This window comes from Mus musculus, chromosome 11, assembly GCF_000001635.26.
Source record: "Mus musculus strain C57BL/6J chromosome 11, GRCm38.p6 C57BL/6J".
Taxonomy (NCBI): Eukaryota; Metazoa; Chordata; class Mammalia; order Rodentia; family Muridae; genus Mus; species Mus musculus.
In genome coordinates, this window is record NC_000077.6 from 77,522,217 (window position 1) to 77,547,670 (window position 25,454).

General features: G+C 39.7%; 1 protein-coding gene and 1 pseudogene across 9 annotated transcripts in view; one reads left to right on the top strand and one right to left on the bottom strand.

The window, feature by feature from the left end:
- Positions 1-6,945: 6,945 nt before the first annotated feature.
- The window catches only part of Taok1 (TAO kinase 1), a 96,198-nt gene continuing 77,689 nt past the window's right edge, over positions 6,946-25,454 (bottom strand). For 6 of the 9 annotated variants that reach the window (XM_030245837.1, XM_006532960.3, XM_006532959.4 and 3 more), the window contains 4 exons: positions 23,073-23,312; positions 19,409-19,621; positions 17,838-18,020; positions 12,174-16,112 (listed from right to left, as the gene is read on the bottom strand). In XM_030245837.1, coding sequence (XP_030101697.1) covers positions 15,651-16,112; positions 17,838-18,020; positions 19,409-19,621; positions 23,073-23,312 — 1,098 coding nt within the window. In that variant the 3' untranslated portion in view covers positions 12,174-15,650. Of the gene's footprint in view, positions 16,113-17,837; positions 18,021-19,408; positions 19,622-23,072; positions 23,313-25,454 lie in introns of all 9 variants that reach the window. The other 3 variants (NM_144825.3, NM_001364134.1, NM_001364133.1) reach the window with 1 other exon arrangement.
- On the top strand, positions 19,848-21,061 carry Gm12734 (predicted gene 12734; annotated as a pseudogene).

A 25,454-nucleotide genomic window follows, 5' to 3' on the forward strand; every position in this document is an offset into this window, starting at 1 on the left:
ACACACACAGTAGGGTAAAGTGTCATCTTTGCCAGAAAGTGTGGTTTCTGTTGAAGCTGGAAGGGTTTGGGTGACCCTGCCCTTCATCCAGATTGGGTCACTTCGGGTAAACAGTTAATTGTGTGAAACCTAGGAGGAGACCCAGGCACCCTCACTCCCTGAGAAAGCATGGTTCTTTGAACAAGCTTTGCAAAAAACAAGCTCTGAGTTTGAGGAAGCAACAATGAAACAAATCCCAAGAAACGCCGTTGACTCTGCATGGTATCCTGTCGCCCTGATCCTCCTGGTCCTCCTTCCTTCCCACCAACCCGTTGGTCTCTTCATTTCTCACAAGCCCCTTCGAAGGGTACAGGAAGATGAGCATGGGGAAGCAAAGACTTCAGGAGACGGAGTCGGGACTGAGCAGAGTGCTGTGCTTTGCCTGTAATCCCAGCACTTGGAAGTTAGAGACAGGAAGATCAGAAGCTCAAAGTCCGCCTCAGCTATATAACAAGCCAGGGCTATGTGAGATCTTGTCTCAAAAAATCCCCAAATAAGTAAATAACGTGAGAAAGAAATGGAGACGAAGTCCTCTGTGTCTCCCTGGGAATCAGAGTCCAGGAAGCAGACAATTGCTTGCCTCTGAAAGCCTTTTGGATTTCTGTTAAGTACTTACTGCTGATAGTGAGAATATGTTAGGGACCTGGCTCAGTGGGCTCTGAGTCAAACAAACACAAAGATCTGAGTGAGTTTGGATTGCCAGCACCCAGCTAAAAAGAAGGGCACAGAAGATGTCATCCTTATGTAAGCTCAGATCCTGAGGGCGAGGTGTGGAGGTGGATTCCTAGAGCCTGATAACCAGTTTGGCTAGCTGATCAGCAACGCCTAGGTCAATGAGATGGGGCTGGAGACGTGGCTCAGCAGTTAAAAGTATTGGCTACTCTTCCAGATGGCCAGTTTTCAATCCCCAGCATCCACACAGCAGCTCACAACTGTCTGTAGCTCCAGTTTCGGGGATCCAACACCCTCACAGGGACATACATGCAGGTAAAACACCAATCAATGCTCATAAAATAAAAATAAATTATTTAAAAAATAAGATGGAGAACAACGGGGGAAGACACTTGACATTCACCACATTGATTCCATGTACATCTGCAAACATTTGCACACACATATGCACACATGCACACACAAGTGCACACATATACATACCCACTCCCGCACATATACACACACAGACCTGCACATGTGTACATGTACACACATACACCTGCATACATATGTTCATATATACATGTACACACCCATACCTGCACATGTGCATAAACATCTGCACATGATGTGTACAAGCACACATATGTGCACACATACACTTATACACATATGCTCATACATACATGCATACCCATATGCACAGACACACATACACCTGCACACATGTGTAAATGCACACAAGCACACACATATCTACATATATGCATGCACATACATACACTGAACACATGTATACATACATGTACACACATATCCACACCCACATATACCACACACACCTGCATGCACATACAGGTATACAAATGCACACACATATACACACACAACTGTATATATGAGTACATGTGAGAGCACACTCAACTGCATATACACATATGTACATGTCTGTACACATATGCATATATACATGCATACAAATATACCAAGTACACATGTGCACATACACAAATGCACAAACACATGTGCAAACACGTACCTACACATATGTGTACAGGGACACACACATGCACACACACTGTACCAAGCTGTATGTACAGCTTTATGTTCTCATAAAGACTTAGCACTTATAAATGTTTCCAGAGAAGTGGCTGGAGAAAACAGTATGAAAAAGAGAACACCAAAATTCTCTCTTGAGAAGACATTTGTGTAAATACATCCTTTCTAAGACCCAAAGGCTGTTTAAATAGAGATCTTAAGACAGGGAGTGCTGTCTTGGCTTCATGTGTGACCTCAAAGCCACCTGCATCACACATTCCTCTGGGCTCATCTTCCACCTGAAGCACAGAGCCTTTGTTAGTCACAATCACAAAGGTGTGAACAAGTAGATCTGTGAGGACACATGGTTACAACTTTTACAAGATGTTGCAAGGCTGTATAGTCAAGGCCCCAGAGGATGACGTCAGAACATTTTATGAGTTATCATTGGTTTGCTTTGAGGAAGGTTTGACAAGGTAGACCCAAGAAGACTGTGTGCCCAAAACAGAATGAATGCCTCCAAACTAGCAAGTCCCATGTTTTCATTGAAGATATTCAAGCTAGACTGTTCTTTGGCATGTATGAATTGACAACTAAGACATGAGAGTAACCTAGATCCAATTGAAGGTATCATCTTAAGATTTATTTATATGAAGGCTGGAGAGATGGCTCAGTGGTTAAAAGCACTGACTGCTCTTCCAGAGGTCCTGAGTTCAATTCCCAGGAACCATTTGGTGACTCACAACCATCTGTAATAGGATCTGATGCCCTCGTCTGGTGTGTCTGAGGACAGTGATAATGTACATAAAATAAATATTTTTTAAAAGACCTATTTTTATTATTCCTAATTGTCTATGTGCAGATGCTTTGAGGAAGTGAGAGGCACTGGATCCCCTGGGTCAGGTGCTGGGAACGGAACCCGGGACCTCTGCGAGACTAGTTCATGCTTTGACCACCATGCCACCTTTCCTGCCAATGATGGTCTCTCATCTTTTTTTTGAGAAGTTTGATGTAACCTAGGCTAGCCTGAAGCTTCCTATTTAGCAGACGATGACTTTGAACTGATCATCCTGTTTCCACTCCCCCACATTCTGGGCTTACAGGCCTGGGCCACCAGGCATATACTCATACATGTCTTGTCTTTTTCTGTAATAAGGTGATACCTGCTCTGGTATTTTTTTTTTTAATTCCCTTCTAATCCTTTGCCTCTGAGTACATTGCAGTTTCTTGCAACACTGGAATGTTCTTAGTGTTTTAAGACAGGCTCTCACTATGTAGACCAGGCTGGACTTGAAGAAGCTGCCTCTGCCTCCTAAGTGCAGGGATTAAGGGTGTGCACCATTTATACTCAGCCATGTTGTTTGTTCTTCAATCTTTAGGAACAAATTTGTCCTGCTCGTCCTCTTAAGTACTCTGTGTACTGACAGCTTACCTGCTGTCCACAGAGCCTCCTGCACCCACTGGCCATTCTCTCTTCCTGTCCTCTAACACTAACCAGAAGCAGCTGTTTAATCAACCACCAGGCCTCCTGTCTGGGCTAGTAATTTCTCAGCAGGCTTGAACTTCTCTGATCATCAATGGTATCTTAAGACAGGTTCCAGTGTTTAATGAGCGTGTGTTGTAAGACTTACATAATCACTTGAACATAGAGGTTCTAGCTGATTCATGTGTGCCTCAAATGATCCTGGAATAAGTCAGGTGTAGTGGTACATATCTGTAATCTCAGGTTGCTGAGACAGGAAGCATTTAATGTTTAAGGCTACTACATAGCAAAACCGTTTCAACTGCCCACTTCCTCAAAAATTCATTCAGCGACCATAATAGGTATTTTATTAGTTGCCTATTACTAATTATTAGTTTCAAGAAAAGGCTGAAATCATGCATTAACTTTAGCATGTAAGGTCTGTTAGATTAGGCAAAGCATGTGGAGGCCATTCTTCAACAAGAATTCCTCAGCCAGAAACCAAACATCTCTGGGCTGGGGAGATGACTCAGGCTGAGAGCACAGACTGCTCTTCCAGAGGTCCTGACTTCAAGTCCCAGCAACCACATGGTGGCTCATAACCATCTATAATGGAATCTGGCACCCTCTTCTGGCATGCAGGCAGAACACTGTATACATAATAAATAAGTAAATGTTAAAAACAACAAACCCAAAGGCCTCTAAACAAAGCTGTTCCTGCTTTCAAACCAGACAGACTGAAAACACCTTAGTTAGGATGCTTCACAATGCTTTTTAGTCAAACTGTATTTCTAATAGACTGAAGGTCTGAGATGTAAAATCTTATTATTATGAATGATGTATGCTCGAGTGTGTAGATGCCCCAGTGTGTCCACCAGGAGGCCAGAGGTCTCCATTGTGTGTCTTCACATTTGCCTTACCTTTGAGATGTGGTCATTCATTGAACCTGAAATTCACTGATAGGCTAGGCTGTCTGGCTCCTCCTGCCTTCCTTACACCCTCATCGACTGCTGGGGTTACAGATGCAGGACACCACTGCACCTAGCTTTCGTGTGGGTACTGAGCCCTACTTTACCCACTGAGCCCTCCGAGATGTAACTTGTTCTTGTTTTTCAAGACAGGGTTTCTCTGTGTAACTGTCCTGGCTGTCCTGGAAATTGCTTTGTAGACCAGGCTGACCTCATACTCAGAGATCTGTCTGCCTGTGCCTCCTGATTAAAGGATTAAAGACATGTGCCACCAAGTTCAGCAAGATGTAACTTTTTAGATCTCACAATTACTGATGGGGCTAAGACCTAAACGCAAACCAGTGTGCTTCTGTATGTATGCACATGTATGTATGTATGTATGTATGTTCTGTATGCATGCACATGATTGTGCATGCATGTGACTGGTGGCCGGAGGAGCTCAGGTGTTCTTTTTCTTTTTTTTAAGTCAGGGTCTCATATAGCCCAGTCTAGTGTTGAGGTTTGAACTTTTAACTCTTCTATTGCCTCTTCCCTAGTGCTGGTGTCAGGATTGTCATACCAACACTCTTCCCACTATTATAATCCCAACCAGCCAACTCTAGCTACACTGTAAATAAATGGCTTTTCCTTGACAAGTTCCCGTCTTAAACAGTAATGGAGTATGCCTATCTTAGACTTTGTAAAAGATGGTATCAAATGCAGAAATTATGGGTTGGCTTAGAGTTTAAGGGTATTGGTTGCTCTTCCACAGGATCTGGATTTGATTTCTAACACTCACAACCATCTGTATCTCTAGTTCTGGGGACCTAAAAAAAAAAAAAAAACAAAAAACCAACCAACCAAACAAACAAACAAAAAAACCCTCCTTCCCCCAAAAACCCTAGCATAAATTTCTCTTTGGAGCTGTTGGGAGTGTACAACTGCAAAGGGGAGACATACATTTATCTAAAAAAATAAGTAAATGGTCTCTCCAGAGTTGTTGCGCACGTAGCCTACACGTACAGCTGTCCGCATCTTCAGCAGCCTTCACTCCCTCTAGTCACTAAAAACAAGTATCTGGAGGAAAAAAAATAGTAGAAACTAAAGTACCATCATTAGTCACCAGTACATACACAGAAGCCTGCTGCCCTGGAGCATCATTAAGAGGTAGGCATAGCAGAGATGCTATGGAGCTAGATGACATCTGACATCTGTGTTTGTTTGTATTCTTGCAATCTCTGTTAGGAAGAGGGGGTAGCAGAAGGGTGGGAAAGGAAATCTCTCCTGCTGTAAACTCAACAGTAGAAGAAAAGCAAAAACAGTTTGTGTTTCTTCTACATTTAGGAAGAAATCCTGAACACTGGGCTCTAATTCTGGTTCCACCACAAAATTTGACAGAGACACATGTTAAGGTCAAACGGCTTACAGCAACATTCAGGTAGAAGTGCTATGCCACGTTTCTAGCTGTTCTCTAGTTAATATGACAGGCAAGCTAAAATACACAAGCGAAAGAGGCCAAGTGCGGTGGCACACACTAATCTGATCGGAGGCAGAGGCAACTTAGAGTTGCAGGCCAGTCTGGTCTATACAGTGAGTCCATCTCAAAGCAATAACAAAGCAAGAGAGCTGGTAAGATGGATCAGCCAGTAATGTGCTTGCTGAACCTGCAACCTGAGTTTGATCCCTGAGACCCAAATGGTAGAACTTACTCCTAAAAGCTGTCCTCTGACTGTGGCATGCATCCACAACAAAGTATGATGCCAATGCTTAAAAAAAAAAAAAAACAGGTTAAAGTAGGGATGAATCTTAGTGGCAGAGCACTTGATTAGCACGTTAAAGACACTAAGGTCAATCCCTACTAGTACCACTATCACCAGTTAAATCCTCCATACTGAGCTGGGAGTGGTAGCATACACATATGCTACTTGAAAATCAGAAATTATATTTCAGTATTTCTGTGAGCTGAAATATTGTTTTTTTGTTGTTGTTGTTGTTGTTTTAAAGATAGTGTAGCTCTGGTTGTCCTGGAATTCAGTCTGTAGACCAGGCTAGCCTCAAACTCAGAGATTCACCTGCCTCTACCTTCTGAATGCTAGGATTAAAGGCATGTACCACCACTGACCATGAAAAAGCTGAGCAGGGGGCTGGAGAGATGGCTCAGCAGTTAAGAGCATTGACTGCTTTTATGAAGGTCCTGAATTCAAATCCCAGCAACCACATGGTGGCTCACAACCATCTACAATGAGATCTGAGGCCCTCTTCTGGCCGCATCTGAAGACAGCTACAGTGTACTTACATATAACAAACAAATCTTCAGAGTGAGCCGGGCTGGAGCAAGCAGAGGTCCCGAGTTCAATTCCTAGCCACCACATGATGGCTCACAACCATCTGTACAGCTACAGTGTACTCACATATATAAAATAAATAAATCTAAAAAAAAAAAAAAGCTGAGCAGGGGGCTGAAAAATGGGGTCAATGGTTAATAGCACTTGTTCGGCCTAGCACCGTGGCACTTGCCTTTAATCCCAGTACCTGGGAGGCACAGGCAGGTGGAGCTCTAGGAGTTTAAGGCCAGCCAAGGCAACATAGAAAAAAAGCACTTTGTTCTTTCAGAGGACTCAGGTTCAAGTTCCAGCACATACATTGTGGTTCACCAACAATCTGTAACTCCTTCTGTTCCCGAGGATCTGACACCCTCTTCTGAATTCTTCAGGCATCAGGGATGCATATAGTGCACAAATACACATGCAGGCAAAGTATTAATAAACAAATAAAACAAAATCTAAAAAATAAAGTGAGCAGACACTGTGTACTAAAATTACTTTTATTACAGTTGATCTTTTAAACATTTCCTTTGCTATGATACAAAGGATACTTACAAACAAAATATTACATATGACCTGTTTTCATTCTTAGGGTTCTGACAACTTGGTAACAGCTTTAAATGCACAATCTATACAATTAATACAGGTTATATACGAACTATAAGGTATGCTGAACCAGAAGAATACTGACAATATACTGTACAATAAGCCTTACCAGTTAGTGCTGTGGACCATTTCTACCAAAAGGAAAATGCACATCTGCACAGTCACCTTTACCAGCTGGTGCTGACAGTGAGGGAGAGGCCTCTTCCTCATTGCAACCTTTGGTAAGCCTCCACTGTGGGCCTCTGCTTACTCTAAACATCGAAAGGACCGGGTTTACTCATAATTATCCACTGTTGAGAGTATTGGGATACTACATGTTCAATATGATAATCTTTTGCCCTTTCCCCAAAAACTATCCCAGTTTTAAAAGACCATTTAAGTCCTTTGTCCACTATGAAAACCCTACAGGCTCAAGGGCTTTAGGAAAAGATGAAGGCTGCCAAAAAAGGAGGCAAGAAACCAAGCCAAAATCTAGGTCTTGCAAAATCATTTTTCCCTTCACCAAAGGGAACTAGAAATGTACAAATTCATTGACGAACCTCAATGATAACATATCAGTTAGCTGATAACCCTCATTTATCTGGACCTGACTTGTGGGAATAACTGAAATGGACTGTGGGTAACATATACCACGTTTTGTACAGAACATCACCTTGCGAGTTAAAATATTCCCTTTAGCCACCAAAGCTGGTCCTGGGCTGACAGGTGTGCATTTCTCTTAATGGTCTACTCAGAAATGATAAGGTTACAGCTTTTTTTTTCTTTTTTTTTTCTTTAAATTTTAAATAAAAAAGCAGTTGACTGAAGCATTGTCTCTTTTTCTTTTTAGGTAAATAGCAAAAATAAAAATAAAAACCAACCCTGGCATTTGCACAAATAAAGCAAATGGAAGCCATGGTTTTTACGAGGTTAGTAGAAAGACTGAAGTGAAGAAAATCTAGAGAAAAATCATGTCTTAATTTCCTTCTTTTAAAAAATTTCTACATGTGCAAAAAAAAAAAAAAACCCAAAACAAACAAAAACAAAACAAAACACCCCAACAACAACATGCTGTTTGAGGAAAACAAAAAGAAATGAGTACATAAAATTAAAATATAAATAACGTTTGGATGTTCAGTAAAAGCAAAGACCAGCCTGGGTTACAGAAGGGTTATACATTCAAGATGCTTTTAAACCCAGTGGGATAACTTATGTTAAAACTGTGTTAATAGTTAACTTTAAAAATCTCAAGTTTGTTCTTAAATCTTCACAATACAAGCAAAGCTGTTTAAAATATACACTATACATATTTCTCATAGTCTCTCCAACCTCATGAATGCGCATTAGGCTTTTTCATATACTAAAAGGAGGGTTCTCAAAGCTAACTTGCTCATAATAACCTGCATTATTTAAATGTTTTATATGGGTTAAAAACCTTTTCAGACTTACATAAATAGTATTTAGCAACAGAAGTGTTAATTTAAAACTCTAAAGCATTTACAAATAGTCAGGTTGGAACAGCCTAGGGAGTTATGTGCACTGTACTTTAAAATGGTATTTACATCAGACCATTATTTTTGTAAAAATTTCCCTAAAAAAATTAAAAAAAAATTAACCTATTCTAAACTAGCAGAGAAGGATCTTAAAGAGTAAACCAAGAACGAAATTATTTCCTAATGGAAACCCCACACATCCCTCCTCACTTGGGTTTTACTCTACGAAACCACTGTGACTCCTAATAGGCTCTTCTATCAAGTGTCAAGATAGTGTGGTAAAACAGTTTGTTAGATAAGTTACTGGCCAAGTGAACTTGAAAAAAAAATGTTCTTCCATCTTATCTCTGGCTTGGATTACATGTGTATTTAACTGGAGGGGCAATCTAAATAGGCACAATTCCCATTTAATGTGGAATAAAAGACAAAAAAAAATAGGAAGAAAGGGTGATGGTTTCTTTGAGAGTATGAAGTGAAGGAAGGACAGCAGCACATGGAGTGAATGGGCAGCAAGACAACAGCGTGGCAATACCCCAGGGGCAGCCAATGCCCTCCTTGATAAATCCATATACCTGTTTGACCCCCAAAAGGGCTACAAGGGTTCCAATACCTACACTGTTATTTGAGATAGAGACCAACTAAAACTGTTAATATTGGGCAGCTGCATCTTTTCAAAATTTTATAATTCACTCGATGACCATGTGCAATTTATATTAACAATAATGTTCATGCCGAGGCAATGTATTTGAGGGCTAAGAAAAAGCAAAATGTGCCACTGAGAGAAACCTGTTTCCATATAACTGGTCTTCATGCTTTCAAGTGGCTCTAATATACCTTGGATACTAAGCCAAGCCATGCAAAAGCAAAGAGTACATACTTTTCATTAACATTGGTATCTCATTTCTAAACCACTGACTTCAAAGTTGCCATAGAAACATATAACACAATACTGAAAGCATACAATTGAGGGTTCATGGATTTTTAAGAAATGCATACCCCTCATCTATGTTCAACAGTCTTTTAAATCTTAGCTACAAGGCATATCAGAGGAAGGGAGGTTAAGTGGGGGTAATGTCTAAGGAACATACGGAATTCTGGAAGTAGGAAATGTTCCAGAAATGGGATCAATGTGCCAGCAATAAGCATAGTTCATTTCATTTGAAAATTCACTTAAAAGAGCCCATAAACAGTCCCAAACCATAAAGTTATCACCTGCATAATTTACATAAACATTAACACACTTGCACTTTGTAGACAACACTCTGTAAACATGGCCACTTGGGGAGGGAGACTCCCTACACCTCACTCATGACTGACGACATGTAATCATATTAAATAAAATTACTTAGCTTCAAAAGACTTCAAACCTGACCAATGATTAAGCTCCATGTCCCCATTTAACAACACTTAAGTATTAATTCTAAAATGTCACCTAGGATGGTTTCAGGGTTGTATGCTAGAGCACGACTAGCAATGACAGCAACTCCTCTCTAGCTGGCACAGACCTATAAACTTTAGTACAAAACCAAAAAAGTACAGAAACTAGGTCAATTTGTTAGCTACATATTTACAGATAATTACATGATTTTTCACTCGTAATTGTGAAACTATGAGTGAAAGGAAACTGTGCAGGCTGAATTACCCGTACTTTGGGGGCGGGGACTCTTGAGCATCAAGACATCCTTCCATTCACTGAGAAGTCTTACCTTCTCTTCTCTCTACACTTCCAACTACCTACAGATGTTAATATATCCAGTGGGCATCCTGCTGGAGAGGATTAACCTTTTCCTCTATTTAAAGAAGAACCCCTTGTATATTTAAAAGCAAAGCAAAACAAAACCCCCAATACACATACACACACCCACACACACACTTCAGTTTAGATTGCAGGAAACAGTTAACAGATGTGGTGACATAGTACATGGCTCCCCAGTTTTTGCTCTCTGCTTTTATTTAAGATACTTATTTTTGCATGGATGGGCAGTGCAAGTTTCAGAAGCCTGCAATAGGCAGATATGATGCATATTTCTTATACTTATGATCTGAAGGCCAGCACTTGTTTGGAAATCTGAATATAATCAAAAAAAAAAAAAAAAAGTCAATACAATGTTAAAAGTGGGCTACCAGAATTCAGTAGGAAATATAAATGCACAAAAGAGTTCTCAGCTTCACTTTTTCTACAGTGTTTAATAAAAATTTCTTTACAAATTGATAGTTATTTCCAACGTAGATCTATTGTAGTGATTTCATAAAAGTGCAGACAACATAACCAGACACAGCAAAACAGACTTCAATCAGTAGTCCTTGCATACAAGAGGCACATATGCTGAGTGTACAGCACACTCTTCATCCTTTAAGGAATCTGAGGGTGGGGCAGGTCCAGTTCTTAACAACTCAGGGTGAGTGCCTTTTTAAAAAGGCAACGCTAAAACCATGGAAGGGAGACTTCTGTTATTAGGGATAAAATAAAACAGAATTTGCATATATGCAATAATGATCTGTATTTTGATAAGCAGCTCAAAGATGACAGCCCAATGCTCCTTACAAGAAGACTATTTGAGAAGTGAGAATTTCTTTTATCATAGCAGATTCATACTTAGTATACCTTAAATATATTATTTTCTGACTTTAATACACATTAGGACACTTCACATTCGGAACATGAGACAAATGGAGAACTATAAAACCTCCAAAAGAATGGGTTGCTGTGGCTATAGGCATGGTGGTTCATGCCTGTAATCCCAGTACTTGAGAGGCTTACAGAAAGATTACTAGTATTTTGAGGCCAGCCTTGGCTAAACATCAATTATCCAATCAGAAAGGGTACATGTCTCAAAAGAAAAGAAGCAAAAGCAAGAAAGGCATGTTCTATTAGACAAAATCTCTGCTTGAATAGTAGTGGCTCAGAAGGGGTAGAAGGTGCATAAAGAACTTGCAACTATCAACAAGAAGTTAAAAGGAGACAGCCCTTCCTTCAATCCAGTATGCTTTCTCTCCCAGTGATCATCTCCTGCTCATCTTACAGTTTAGGAACCTTAGTTACCCTTCTTGGCAGTTTTGATACTCAGTGAAACACATAAGCATTAGTATTAAGAGTAAAAAGTAAATGAGAAACCCCAAAAATCCAACACTAAGAAACCCCAAAAGTCCATGAAGACTGTGACTCAGTGGCTTTCTTAACCTTTGCAGAACAATTATTACCAGTGTTCTTTGCAGAGTTTACTTTTCTCTGCAGCTTGTATCTTTTATTGCATTGTAAAACAAACTTAAATAGTAACTGATTCCTTCCCTAGCACAGTTTACTGCACTGTAATTTATAGTTTCAATCTTTACCTAACTTTCTCCTCACTCATACAAGTGCTAAGGGGGAAAAAAAGACTGCATCTACCAATCTCCTTCCCGTAAGCATCACCCAGAGTACTCACTCTGTAAGACCAGTCTTGCTGTAACATGGGGTGGGAGTGGGGCAAGAACAATAAAACTTGAGCCCTGGCAGACACGTTTAGAATGAGTTATACCAATCCATCTATACACACATACAGACACTTATATGTATATACAATATATACATACAAGTGAAAATAGCTATACCCAAAATGTGCACATTTAACAGTTTTAAAACGCCAGTAGATCATGGTATAATAAAATTTATTTCCACTTGTAAATGGCACAAATGGAGAAATGCAAAGGTGTTCAAGTACAATGAAGTCATTTTTACAGGTGAAAATAAATCATATTATTCCAGTGTCCAAAACAATGTTATCCTATGTTTAAAATGCTAGACATTAACAGAAGCACAAAATTACTAAATTCTGCCTTATGATCTGAAAGTTTCCAATGTTTGGAAGTGATGTACAGAAAACTTCTTAGTAGCAGGATGGGATCTCCAGGACAGTTTCTTTAGTGTTATGTTTACGTGGTGTCCGGGCAGCCAAGACATCACAATGACTATGTACAAAGCTCCATTTACTAGCAAGGCCTTGACTTCGGGCTGTTTCACCTGTGGGTGTGACGTCAAGTTCAGGACTATCCATCTCTAGATATGGAAATGTGCAGAAGAGCAGGAGCTCCTTAAAAAATAAACATGCTTTCAGCTAACATTGTTTATACAGTGCAAACACTTTCTGATGTCAAGATTTAGGGTTAGAACTAAGTTTAAAAGAAAGTTATGTGCAAAGGACAGAGAATCTAATTAGGAATACAATGTCTCAACATATAGGCTTTGCATTTTTAAAATGCTGACCCCAAAAAAGGGGGACCAAGAACTGTTTCCCTGTCAGGTTCTGGATACCAGATATAGGTCTACAACCTCTGGTGTGCTACAAGCTCGCCATGCTCTCATCCTGTTAAACACACATATAATGAATGAATACCAACAACTGGGGAGGAGGTAGTGTTAATTTGGTCAAATGTTGACATTTCTGCTTTTTTTTCCCCATTAAGTACTTGCCCTGATTTCAGGGCATTTCAAACCCTTTCAAATTTTCCTGCTACCAGTTTTTACTGTGACCACTCCTGCTGTGTACATGATTCAACTAGAGTTATTATAGGCTATAAACACAAACCTATTCATTTTAATCATTGTGCAAACTACATGCATTGTAACTAAATTGATGTTATCATCCAGGTATAATGACCTACATGGAAAAACTGGGTGCCACACAATTAGATGGGGGCAGAAATCCTTACTGGACAGACAGACAGTCAGTATTCAAACACACTAGTGTGAGTGCATTATGATCAAAATGGACTCATTAACTAAATTTGACCAAGTGACTCTCACAATGGGTGATAAAATGTGTTTCTGGTAGTAGTTTGGAGTTTGAAGAAATGTCTTGCATATATTGGATCTGCTTTCTCAATCTAACCTTCTGGTAGCAGATAGTTGCCAGAACAGTTTTTTAAGATGATATTCTTTTATAGTTTTGAATATCCTATTAAACTCTAAAGCTTCCCCTTATTTCCTCAAAACATATAGAATTTTCAATTTGTCTGAGAAACTCCTTAATAGTATTTTGAGTGAAAAAGGAAAAAAAGAGAAAGAAAAAGAAAAAAGAAAAGCCCTTTTCATTAGCTATAGCAAGTATATGTTAACCTAAAAACTGATGGGGAATATGTTTAAAACCCTGCCTAGACCTGTGTGTGAATACTATTAACCTTCTATTGGATTTTCAAAGGACCTATACTATAGCATCTACCTTTCTTTTGTTCTTTCTTTTTTGAGACACTTGTAGGCAGCCTTGAACCTGAGATTCCTATCCCTGCCTCCTAAATGCTGGGATTATAGGCATTTGCTACCACACCCTGATCTAATTTTTCTTTTAATTAGTGTCAGAAAACCTCAAACCAATGTCAGAAACTTCTGAAGGGGGTACGTCATGGAAACTGGACTGACATACCTGGACAAGACATAAAGCATGGTTAAGAAAACTAAGAACTTCCATACTAGCAGATGACAATTTGGTCACTAGTTTGTTCTAATTATGATTAAGAGAATGCTTACCATCTACCTAAATGAAAAGCAGGACCCAAAGTTAGTAGCAAGAGCTCTTCAAGACAACTGAAAAGGGAGCAGGACAATAACTTATACAAAACCTCTGGTCTCTCACTAAAGAGGGCATTTGCCCTAGTCTACCACCAACTCAAGGCGCCACACAAGCAATGGGATATTAACTAACATTGATGAAGAACACTGGATTGATCCTTCATTGAAGAACAGACAAAACACACTCCCCAAATATTAGTGGTCCTTGACCACTACATAATATCTTCAAATTTTGTTTTCTTTCATTCACCAAACTACCTAGTTCCTTTCTCAGTAGTATTTTAGCACTAAAGCTAGAGACTTCTGAAAGGAATTTGCTATTATATGATATTAACATGGACCCAGATGGTCACTAAGTCTCAATGAATTAAGAATTCATAAGGTACTACAGCAACAAAAACAGCAATTAAGCACAGAGGACCTGTAAATGAAGCAATAACTACAGTGTGAAGATTAGTCAGCAGCTGATAGTCATTGGCTCAGTGACTCCTGGTGGCAACTAAGTAGTTAAATAATTGACTATTGCTACCTGTAAACAGGAAATCCCATGAGCTAAAAAGGGGGCAGTAAAACTATGTCTATGTAGTGTGATGAATATGCTAATAGATGGCAGTTCAAATATGGCATCATCCAATACCTCTGGCATTTGCTTTGTGTTGGCTATAGGTCTTCATTTTTGTACAAACAAAGCAAAGGTACTGTTTGGAGTCTCAAGTTTGGGTCACATGAGATATTGTACAAGAAACAAAATGTCAGGCTAGCTATACAGGCTTTCCCTCCTCCCTGCTGAGCATCCCTGTCACAGGAACTTTCAGGGGCCCCTCTCGCCCTCTAGTTTTTCCCCTCTGAAAGCTCACAGGCTTGTTAGTGCAATAGCCACACAGCTTATGATCTCCTTATGCAACTCCGTCTTACGATGATACAACCTACAAAATCTGACAAAATTCTGAATCATTTATAGCAAAGAACTAAATGATTTTCTACCACTGAAAAGGTAAATGCAATCTTTTAATGTTCATGGTCTTGTTTTTTAGTTCAAATGAGGTTGAGAAATCAGATCAATTCATAAATAAAGAAAACCCACTGGTGAGGAGCGGAGGTGTATGTGCTTCAGCATGGATGCTGCCTGCTGTTAGGGACTCACAGAACTGGAATATGAAGGAAGGCTTTAGATCTTCTGACACATTTCTTAGGCTATGGATACCCTAAAGTGATGATTCAGATTAGCTTGCTTCATTCTGTTTTTATATTGTTCAGATAATACCCCTTCTAATTAAGCCAATTTTTTTTTTTTGCCACATACATGAAATACTTATCTATTATCACTTTAAAAATTTTCCAAAAGTTAAACAAAAACAAAAAGCCAACCACAAAAACCCCGGCAGCCAAATACTATGACATCCCAATTAGTAAACACAAAACATAACGCTTTACAAAGACAAATAAAATATACCATATGCACAGCTTCCACACGGTAGTACCCAAGTGAGGAGGCTGCTGTGATGATGTCTGTAGGCAGTTTCTTTTGGCAGACAGCTCCAGAGGAATTGCCACTTTCAATTATTATGTGTAAGACATGTGTGACCCATTGGATATTTGTGAAGTGACACTCGTGCTTCTGCTCATGCCCTGTTCCGTCCGTCCCCCAGAAGCTGTCCGCCTCAAAGCCTGGGGGCTATTGCGGACTCCCATACTGCTACCTCGAGGTACCCCTTGCATTGGCCCTGAGGGATGACCCCATGGTTGGGGTCCACCTTGCATCGGATGACCCCAAGCTTGTGGTGTGCCACCCATGGGATGACCCCAGTGAGGTCCTGGACCCCCAGTAGGATTGTGAGACCAACTAGAAGCTCCTGGGTAGCTGTGGCTGAATGCCTCAGGGGAGAGATTAGAAAGGACCATGTTACTAAAACCTAATCTCATGCTTTCAGAGTCAAATGCTTCAATTTCTCTGGCTTGACGCTCGAGCAGGCTACGTATTCGTTCTGTGCGTTCATTCTGCAAAGCCAACATCTCTTCTTCAATCTGTCAAGATAGGAAAAGGGAGAAAAAGATCATTTTATGTTTCAGCTAAAGCAGCAATACCTACTCAAGAAAATCAACAGCTATTTTATGGACACATCATCACCATCACCATCATCACCACCACCACCGTCACCATCATCATCTTGATTTTTCAAGACAGGTCTTCTCATGTAGCCCTGGCTGTCCTGGAACTAACTTGGTAGAACAGCTGGCCTCAAACTCAGGGAGATCTGCCTGCCTATGCCTGTTCAATGCTGGGATTAAAGTTGTATACCACCACCGGTGGGCTCTTTTTCTTCTTTGTCTGCACCTGTTACTCTCTCTCAAAACAAAAAACCAAAAACCAAACCAAACCAAACCAACAAAACCAGAAATGGAGCTAGCATTCCTCCTCTCATAATTCAATAGTCTTCAGTAGCTTTATATTCTTTTTGGTTGTACTGACACAGGTTTTATATAGCTGAGGTTGGCCTCAAAGTTATACAGGCAAGGATGATTTTGAACTCCTATCTTCCTGCCTTCGAATCCCAAGGGCTGAGATCAACGCTTTGTTTGTGCTTTACTGTCTGGATGCCCTCAGGCCGTGATAAAGTCCTTGCATGGCAGGTATGCTCACTGCTTGCTTATCTCCAGCTTCTCCTGGTGCTGAGTGAGTCAGTGGTACATGGTTCATTTCTTTCTCAAGAGTTTTTCCTGTAGCATTTTCTGTGGTTTTCTTTCTGAGTCTGCTTAATACTGGCGAGAACATGAATGATGGATTCATGGACAACTCAGATCTTAGAGTGCTTGAACACAGCAAAGATATATGTGAACATCAGCATATGAGAAAGCTCCATCGTCAGATCATTGTTTTGTTTCAGCAGCAACTCTGTACCTCCAAGGTCCCAAAACCTTAGTCTTCAAATGGCTCATAATCTACTCATTAATTATATTCCTTTGAGTTTTAAACTTCATTAGTTAAAAGTTCATCATTGAGCACAGTGGCATATGACTTTAATCATAGGACCCAGGAAGCAGAGGCAAGTGGATCTCAGTGAATTTGAGGCCAGCTTGGTCTACATAGTGAGTTCCAGGACAGCTAGAGCTATATAATGAGACTCTGTCTTCAAAAATAAAAATAAATAAATAAAAATTAAAAGCTCATTACTGAATACTTGAAGAATAAAACAACAACAAACCTACTAAATTAGAACTAAAAAACATTATGAAAGAAATCTAATACAAGCCCTACTGATATCAGTAGAGTTCTTGTCTTGCAAATGTGAGGTCGTAGGCTCAATCCTCAGGCCAAAAAATTAAAATAAAAGCTGTGAACGGGGCTGGAGAGATGGTTCAGCTGTTAAGGACACTGACTCCTCTTCCAGAAGCCCTGAGTTCAATTCCCAGCAACCACACGGTAGCTCACAACCATCTATAATGGGATTTGATGCCCTCTTCTGGTGTATCTGAAGACATCCACAGTGTACTTATATAAAATAAATAAATCTTAAAAAAAAGAAAGAAAAAGCTGTGAACCTGGGTTCACATGAACATGTACACACACACACACACACACACACACACACACACACACACACACACATCCCATACATGCATCATACACAATATAATAAAAGAAAAATACCCACTCAATACCAAGCTTATGGGCACATACATATATTTAGTTCTTTTGATTTAAAAGAAAAAAAAAAGAAGCTCTCCTCCTCCTCCTCCTATTATCTATACCTTTTGTTCTAAGAGCGCTCTGCGAAGGGAGACCCTCTGTTCCAGCTCTCGAAGCTCTCGATCATGTTGGGCCTCAGCTTGCATCTTTATTTTGCTCTGATAAGCATTCAGCAGCTCCAGTTCCTGCTGCAGCTGCATCTTCAGAACCTGGCATTCTGCTTCCTGTGCTTCATCCAAACGCAGCTGAGAGAAAGAGGAGAAACTGATACATTCTACTGTGAAATACCCATTCATGACTTATAGAAAAGAAGAATGAGAGAAGACAGATTAAGTTTTTGTATGCTATATAACGTCTCTCTTTGTAGCCTGGTGTGAACATCCCTAAAAGAAAAAGATAATAACCAATATTATGTGACAAAAGATCCTATCATAAGCTGTTCTGAAGATACCTGGATAACTATGCTTCTTTTCTTTTCTTTCCTTTTCTCTCCTCCTCCTCCTCCTCCTCCTCCCCCTCCTCCCCCTCCTCCTCCTCCTCCTCCTCCTCCTCCTCCTCCTCCTCCTCTCCTCCCTCCCTCCCTCCCTCCCTCCCTCCCTCTCTCTCTTGGTTTTTCCAGACAGGGTTTCTCTGTGTAGCCCTGGCTGTCCTGGAACTCACTTTGTAGACCAGGCTGGCCTCAAACTCAGAAGAAATCCGCCTGCCTCTGCCTCCTGAGTGCTGGGATTAAAGGCGTGCGCCCCACTGCCTGGCAACTATGCTTTTTCTTAAGAAAAACCTAGACTATTTTTGGGTAACAAAGTATTCAGTCTCTTCTTCCCTGGTGGAAATGATTGCAGGTCAGAGTCACAAGCACAGCACACAAGCTGTTTGTTTATCTTTGTTCAGTCCAATACCTAAAAATGGGTTTTACATTTTGACGTGGTTACATTTTTAACAATTAGATGTACCTATAAAATATCCTGCATTTACCTCCTGATCTGCAGTCTAAAATATTTACTATTCTGCCCTTTAAGAAAACATTTGCATAGTATTTCATCTGTGCCCTCCAAAGTAACCAATGAGAGAACTACAGTTTGCTTACAGTTTTCTCATCTGATCTCCCCCACACCTCTGATTTTTTTTTTTTTTTTGGCTTTTCGAGACAGGGTTTCTCTGTGTAGCCCTGGCTGTCCTTGAACTCAGAAATCCGCCTGCCTCTGCCTCCTGAGTGCTGGGATCAAAGGCGTGTACCACCACACCCGGCCTAATTTTTTTTTGAGACAAGGTTTATTTCTCTGTATAGCTGTCTTGAAAGTCACTCGATAGCCTCAAACTGAGAGCTATGCTTGCTTCTCCAGTGCTGGGATTAAAGGAATGTGCCATCACCTCCCTGCTTACTCATTTCATCTTGATAATCTGTTGGAATCTACAGCTGTAGGGAGCCACCACAGGATCTTATGTCTAAATGTATCAGTACACCATGCTTTCCCTAACAAAGCTAAGAACAGGAAGGATATGGATGCATACTATTTTTTCCCTGGGCTATTAAAGAGCTATCATTCCCAATTTATCTTTCAATTGCTAGGATTTCATTTGGGTGGTAGTAAGAAAGGAGTACTAAATTTGTTTTTCCTAAACAAAGCAAACTTACAGCTTGTGTGGAGAGCATTTCATTAATGCTATGATCATACTGCTCAGCCAAGATGGCTAACTTTCGAGTCTGTTCCTCCTTGAGTCTTTTCAAAACAGCTTTGTGCTCACTCTTTGGTGTAGTCTCCAGTAGGTGATTCCTTAATGCTTTGTACTGTCTGGTTTGAATTTTGCAGGTATCCTGAAACTGCTTTTTTATTTGGAGTTCTTTAGACTGGAAAGAAAAAAGAAAGGGGGGGGTGAGTGCATGTCTTAAAATATAGCATTTGGCATAGTGTCTACTAACACCTATAAATAAATAAAGCCAGGAAGAAAATAGAGAAGAAAACCACAAGGTTATATGATAAAATTACAGGTATTTTTTGCATCTGGCAAATATTCATGACACAAACTTAAATTTCATCTCATAAATTAAATATGGTAGTTATAAACACTGACAAGAGTCTCTTCGTTGCCACTAAGCAGCTCGGTGTGGGACCCTACTTCGGGATTCACACATCCACTTCAGAATGCCGGGTCTAAGTTGTAGATTTTATCAACACAAATTTCCTGAGGTGGAAGATGTAGTGATGGTGAACGTAAGATCCATTGCTGAAATGGGGGCCTATGTTAGCTTGTTGGAATATAATAACATTGAAGGCATGAATTCTTCTTAGTGAATTATCCAGATGACGTATCCGTTCTATAAACAAACTGATCGGAATTGGCAGAAATGAATGTGTTGTTGTCATTAGAGTGGATAAAGAAAAAGGATATATAGATTTGTCAAAAAGAAGAGTTTCTTCAGAGGAAGCAATCAAATCTGAAGACAAATTCACAAAATCCAAAACTGTTTATAGCATTCTTCACCATGTTGCTGAGGTATTAGAATATACCAAGGATGAGCAGCTGGAGAGCCTGTTCCAGAGGACTGCCTGGGTCTTTGATGACAAGTACAAGAGACCTGGATATGGTGCCTATGATGCTTTTAAGCATGCAGTCTCAGACCCATCTATCTTGGATAGTTTAGATTTAAATGAAGATGAAAGAGAAGTACTCATTAACAATATCAATAGGCGTTTGACCCCACAAGCAGTCAAAATCCAAGCAGATATTGAAGTAGCTTGCTATGGTTATGAAGGCATTGATGCTGTAAAAGAAGCCCTGAGGGCAGGTTTGAATTGTTCTACAGAAACCATGCCCATCAAGATTAATCTAATAGCTCCACCCAGGTATGTGATGACAGCAATGACCCTAGAGAGGACAGAGGCCTCTCTGTCCTCAATCAGGCTATGGCAGTCATCAAAGAGAAGATAGAGGAGAAGAGGGGAGTCTTCAATGTTCAGATGGAGCCCACAGTGGTCACAGATACAGATGAGACTGAACTTGCAAGACAGCTGGAACGGCTTGAGAGAGAAAATGCAGAAGTGGATGGAGATGATGATGCAGAAGAAATGGAAGCCAAAACTGAAGATTAACGTTTTGGAAAACAGTCCAATTTAAGGAGTACGAAGCAGTCCTTCCTGGCTGTAAACCCTAGACTTGAAGTTTTCCAGTATTGAAAACTCAAAGCTGAATATTTTTATTTCCAAGTATTTAAGTATTCAACAAGCCAGAATCTAAATGCCCTCCTTCATGTCAGCTGTTTTCACATAGTGGCTCTAACACCTCAAGCATTTTTCAAGGGAGTGGCTTGATTTGACCAGAGACAAATGTTAAACAGCAGTCCTAATATTGGGCCTACAGTTTCCATTTCTCATGTCTCTGGAATGGCACCGTTATGGTTCAGAGATTACCAAGGGCTCCAAACACAAACAATCCCAATCTTTCTATATAAAATGTATTCAAGTACACATCAAATAAATTTCTGGGATATTTTAAAACAAAACAAAACAAAACAAAACAAAACAAAACAAAACACTGACAAGCTAAAGTTTTACCAAGATATGTGAGGCAGACACTAAAACAGGTTTCTTTAGTTGGTTAGAACACTTCACTCCAATTTCTTTTTTTTCTTTTTCATGATAATCTCAACTCTAACCACAATCTATAATAGATCCAACTTTCTAAGTAGTACAAAACTTCAGACTAACTTTCAAGTGTTTGATAGTAAATAATTATTACAAGTGTCTTTTCCTTAGGAGAGTAAGTTAGAATTATACTCAGCAATGGTTTACTCCCTCTGTCCTACAGTACTATGTCCAAACCTGGGGCATCATGACAACACTCTACCATTTATTCACATTCCCAACCTCGAACTCAGAAATTCGCCTGCCTCTGCCTCCCGAGTGCTGGGATCAAAGGCGTTTGCCACCACACCTGGCTAAAAAAACATTTTATTTTGAAACAAGGTTTTGATTTGATGGAGTTGTCCTTGAATTCCTTTGTGCTTTAGCCTACTAAGTGCTAGAATTACAGGGCACATTCGCCATCTGCAGTAATGGTTTACTTTATCGTTTAACATCTGAAGAAAATCTTAAAGTCAATTAACTATTCTTTTAATGGTCTAATAAAAGCTAAGGTGCAAGGCAGGGATAGCCACCTTGGAGTAAACAGAGAAACTCAACAAATATTTTTGAGATAGAAATATTGTAAGACATTGCCTTTAAAAAGGTTTCATTCATTTTTTATTAAGCTGGATGTGAAAGTGCACATTTAAACCCAGCAATCAGGAGGCAGAGGAAGGAGGATCTCTGAGTTTAAGACTGCAGAGCACTTCCAGATAGCCAGGAAATTATGTCTTGAAAAACAAACAGACAAACAAGCAAACATTAAAGGAGATATATTTCTATAGTGTATATTAGTTCAGCATAAAAGTGAGAATATATAAGCCGGGCTTGGTGGTGCACGTCTTTAATCCCAGCGCTCGGGAGTCAGAGGCAGGTGGATTTCTGAGTTTGAGGCCAGCCTGGTTGACAAAGTGAGTTCCAGGACAGCCAGGACTACACAGAGAAACTCTGTCTCGAAAAACAAAAACAAAAAAAACCCAAACAAACAAAAAAAAAAGTGAGAATATATTCACTTACTACCACTGAGACAGAATGTATGTTAAAATTATTTTTATCATTATAAATATTGACAGGTATAAATTAAGTTGGTCAATATACATGTCAAAAAATACAAAGTTTAGTTGGGGATTAGTTAAGAGATAGAAGCACTTGCCTAGCTCAAATCACTAGGTTCAGTTCAATGCCATAGTAAAGTATAATTAAATGAACTTTTACCTATTTGTTTAGGAAATTAAGAGGAAACTAACAGGTTACATGTTGACCTGTAGACTACAATGTCAGCATCAGACACTGCATATTGTTAAAATACTGACTAAGAATGTCCAGGGCGAGAGAGATGCTCAGAGGTTAAGAGCACTGGCTGCTCTTCTAGAGGTCCTGACTTCAATTCTCAGCACACACATGGCATTCATTATCTGATGCCTTTTCTGGTATGCAGGCATACATGCAAACAAAACACTCACATATCTAAAATACAGAAATAAATCTTTAAAAGAATTTCAGCAGTTAAATTTTCTGCTGATTATTTTTCTTTGATACAAAGTACAAAAGTAAAGGAAGCAACAGGCAGTCCAACAGGAACCCAAGTTAAGCATGCTAAAAATGAAAGTATTAAGTCAACTCAACCTCCCAATGACTACAAATGTGACTCTATCAAGAAGCTTACACTAACGGTACCTTCAGACTCTTAGGTTGTTGTCGAACTTCCATGACATGTTTTCGCCTCAGTTCCCGTTCCCTTCTCTTATTGTACTCTAGCTGGTTAGTGAGCTCAGTTTGATGCTGCAGTCTGATCAACTCACAGCGCATCTTCTGAATAGTGTTGAGATGGCGAAACTCCAGTTCTTGCATTGATTCATGCTGTCGCAATAGCATTGCATGTTCCAAGTCCTTTTGAGTCTGCCTTTTGTTTAACTCCTAAAATATAATTCAAAAGACAAAGGTATAATTTATTGCTTTACAAACCAGTAGGGAAAACATTTTAAAAATCCAAACCAAATCAGTAACACTAGAACCTGGATGTAATTAAGCCAGTGCTTCAGTGGCTACATAGTAAATACTAAGTTCCCCTGCGTGAGTTTTGTGTCTATATGTACAAGTGTTACTTGAACATCAGAAGAACTCTCCCTCCCACTAGTTCTATGCCATAAACTTAATAAGGAAGAGATAAGTTCTTAATCAAAAACTTCTTAGAATAATATATAGCACAAAATAGTGCTTAAGAAATGTTATTCTTGGGGCTGGTGAGAGGGCTTAGCAGGTAAGAGCACCCGACTGCTCTTCCGAAGGTCCTGAGTTCAAATCCCAGCAACCACATGGTGGCTTACAACCATCCCTAATGAGATCTGACTCCCTCTTCTGGTGTGTCTGAAGACAGCTACAGTGACTTACATATAATAAATAAATAAATCTTAAAAAAAAAAAAAAAAGAAATGTTATTCTTGCTGGCCATGGTAGCTCACACCTGTAATAACAGAATGAGGGAAGCAGAAGTGGTTTGAGATTAAGTCTAGACATGTCTAAAATCAAGTTCTAGGTCAGGGCTGTATTGTGAGACAACTGTATAAAAAATAAAATATAATAAAATATTTTAAATTATTCTCTTAAAATATTTTTGTCCAAGCATGCCTTTAATCCCAGCACTCAGAAGCAGAGGCAATTTGATGGGTTTCTGAATTTGAGCCAGCCTGGTCTACAAGGCAAGTTCCAGAATAGCCAGAGCTACACAGAAACCCTGTCCCAAAAAACCAAAACTTAAATTTTTTTTTTTGTCCAGATAAAAAGGGAAGCTGGAGAGATGATTCAGTGATTAAAAGTACTTGTTGCTCATGCAAAGAACTTGGGTTCAGTTCCCAGCACCTGCATAGTGGCACACAGTCCCCTCCACTTCTAGGGCATCTGACACCCTCTTCTTCCTTCCAGTCACTGCAGGCATATGGTATACATACAATCATTCATTCTCATATTCTCTCTCTCTCTCTCTCTCTCTCTCTCTCTCTCTCTCTCTCTCTCACACACACACACACACACACACACACACACACACACAATCAACAAAGTATGCACATACACCTATCAATGGCATCCTTTGCTCTGCAAACCCTCTCCCTAGAAACCAACAGTTTTTTGCAGACGTTTCTCTATTATCTCATTTAACAAAATCTCTTCCCCTCAAGGACTGGGATTACAAGTGTATGCCACCACAACCAGCACAAGACATTTTATTTTTACTGAAAGCTACCACTTTGTGAAACAACTTTCAACCATTTCTACAAGAGTAGTCATTTAAGCTGGTTCCTTTTTTTATTTCTACAGCAGAACTCACAATGTACATATGATAGTTAAACATTTATGTGCGTATTTATTTTTAAATGATGTGGGTTAACTTTTTTCTCATCAATATAATTTTAAACTTAAATTTAATCAGTATAATGGTTAATTTAAATTTCTGTTTTGTTTTTGGGATAAGGTCTCACTATGTAGTCCTGGTAGCCATGGAACTCAAAGATCTGTCTGCTTCTACTTCCCAAGTGCTCTGTTATCCTGGCTAAGTTCAAGTGTCCTTATTTTACTTTTTTATTTTTAAAGTTATCTTGAGTGATATGGATATATGTCTGTGTGTGGTATGGACACTTGGGTGCAAGTTCCTGAGTTCAGAGGCATCAGATCTCCTAGGAGCTGGAGAAGAGAAGCAGATACAAGCCTCCCCTGCAACCCCCATGTGAGCACTGAGAACTGAACTCATGTCCCCAACAAAGAGCAGTCTATACTTTCTTTTTTAAAGATTATTTATTTTATGTATATGAGTACACTATAGCCGTCTTCAGACACACCAGAAGAGGGCATCAGATCCCATTACAGATGGTTGTGAGCCACCATGTGGTTGCTGGGAATTAAACTCAGAACCTCTGGAAGAGCAATTGGTGCTCTTAACCACCAAGCCATCTCTCTAGCGCCCCCCCCCCCCCCCAGTCTATACTTTTAAGAGCTGAGCCATCTCTTCAGTGAATATACAACATTATATTCTAAGTGCAACTTATTTTATTCTTATCTATGTTG